The sequence below is a fragment of the Dendroctonus ponderosae genome, unplaced genomic scaffold, assembly GCF_020466585.1.
Source record: "Dendroctonus ponderosae isolate FM_Combo_2020 unplaced genomic scaffold, Dpon_F_20191213v2 Dpon_F_20191213_6, whole genome shotgun sequence".
Lineage (NCBI taxonomy): Eukaryota > Metazoa > Arthropoda > Insecta > Coleoptera > Curculionidae > Dendroctonus > Dendroctonus ponderosae.
This window is the reverse complement of record NW_026018814.1, coordinates 3,744,720-3,746,775: the sequence shown is the minus strand read 5'-3', so window position 1 is coordinate 3,746,775 and position 2,056 is coordinate 3,744,720. Positions and strand designations below refer to the sequence as shown.

The 2,056-nt window shown below is 44.6% G+C and overlaps 1 protein-coding gene and 1 long non-coding RNA gene across 2 annotated transcripts in view; both read left to right on the top strand.

The window, feature by feature from the left end:
- LOC125504894 overlaps positions 1–2,056 on the top strand; it is a 60,061-nt gene that overhangs the window by 5,176 nt on the left and 52,829 nt on the right. The window lies entirely within an intron of this gene.
- The window catches only part of LOC109534154, a gene marked incomplete in the record, with an annotated part of 6,186 nt that overhangs the window by 2,171 nt on the left and 1,959 nt on the right, over positions 1–2,056 (top strand). The window contains 3 exon segments of the mRNA XM_019899729.2: positions 542–732; positions 782–1,035; positions 1,102–1,273. Of these exon segments, the coding sequence (XP_019755288.1) occupies positions 542–732; positions 782–1,035; positions 1,102–1,273 (617 nt within the window).

The following is a 2,056-nucleotide window of genomic DNA, read 5'->3' as shown; positions in this document are numbered from 1 at the left end:
CATCAGTAAATACTTAAATATGTGAATAAACTAATAAGAGGAAATAAAGTATCGTTTTTCTTTCGTTACATATATGTATGTATATTCCCTGAACATACAATATACATTCACTGAACATACACATGTACATTCACTGAACATACCATGTACATTCCCAGAAAATACACATGTATATTCACTGAACATACCATGTACATTCCCAGAACATTCAGTGTATTAACTCTGACAGATTCCTGGGACATACATGGAACGTTCATAATGTAACTCATGTATGTCCCAGGAATATGCATGTACATCACATGAATGTTCCAGGTATATTCCGGGAATATCATTTTGCTATGTGGGTTTAAGCCTTGGCATGCATTTTTTGCCGAGCAAGAAAATGCATGCCAAGGCTTAAAGCAGCAACAACGCTACACATAAAAACTGATGATGGTGGAAAAATACACCGAAACGTATTTTGATTAATAAATAGAGACAATAAATGACTGAAACCCAGGAATGAATTTGATTTGGAATAGAAGCCAATTGATATGCGTAGAGTTGGCCGACTGATGGACGAGGGTTGGTCCAAGGACTTAAGCCAATCACAGCTGGAAGAGGAGCTAAGAGAGGCCATGTCGGCGTCCCGGGCCTGGATGGAAATCACCCCGGAAAACAACGCGCAACGACCAGAAGACACGGTAGAAGTGGGCGAAACTGTGCTTCTAACCGTCAAGTCAACATTGCCATGTAAGCAGGATTGGCTGGAAAAATCCCGGAAGGTTACATAGTTTTTTAGCCGGGATTGGTTGGCGGATCGTTGACTGCACGGCGCATGACGGCCTGGGCGACTCTTCCCAAAAATTGCTGGACGATCGGGGCTGTCCGGTGGACGAAGCCCTCCTCCCGGTCCCCAAATTTGGCCCACTCCGGCCAATCGCGTCCATGCGCCATCAGGAGGCCGTGGCCCGATTCGCCGCCTTCAAATTCCCCGATAGAGACCGGTTGCACCTCCGGTGCCGCCTACAGATCTGCAGAGGAGCCTGCGCAAAGGTACCTTATCTGACCTATACCAGTCAATTTGGCGAATGTTCTTGGAGTTACAATTGTTTCCGGCAGGTGGACTGCGATAGTAGCAACGAGACAGAGCGAGACAACCGCATTGGACGGGCGAATTCAGGAAAAAGTGGCGAGGTGCTGGACCGTTTGGAGGTTTACAACAGCGTCGAGGTTATCGCTCCGGACATCGACGACGTGAGGAGTTTTCGCCAGAAACCGGACCCGTCAGCCGGTAAGTGGCCGGCCTCTCTACATCACCTTCCTCCCACTCTGTCTGTTGAGCTTGTATTTTTTGAACTGGTTTCTGTACATAAAATATACTGGGCTTCGATGCGCACTCTTTTTTTATATCTCCTATTTTTCACCCTCACTTGGGTTTCCCACGTGGGTTTTTCCTTTTCCTTTGTAGTAGTTTTTGAGCCATCAAACAACGAATCTAACGTCTGACAAATGAGCGAAATCAATCCTGCCGTTCGCCAAACCATTAGGAAAAGGCGCGAACGCAGTGCTATGTTATCAACCAATCCACGTTGCCAGCAATTTATTTAATTGATGGTTGGACGGGAAATCATGCGTTCTCGTTGCATTTTTTTCCAAGCATTACGTTGCGGCAGGGTACGACCGTTAATCTGAGAACGGCTTCCAAGATCCGCGTAAATTTCAAATTTTTGCATTTTCCCAAAAAACTACAAATATTTCCAAAATGATGTTTTACATAAAAACATGCGTATCCTAATCAATCTATCGGTAGGGGCGGATCCAGCTTTAAAGTCAGGGGGGGGGGTTATGTAGAAAAAATATAGTCTTCTGTTATCTATGAAATTACAAAAATTATCGTCCTTTTGTGCAAAATGAGCAAGAACGCTCGTTTTTACATCATTTCAGAGATTGAGAAATGGCCTTTATTCGAAGTTTCTCACGAACCATTCGAGCCACAGAATTCGTTTTGGCATCGTTGGATAGAGAATTGAAAACTCGATTCAGTCGTAACAACGTGAGTGAGGAAATTCGAGTA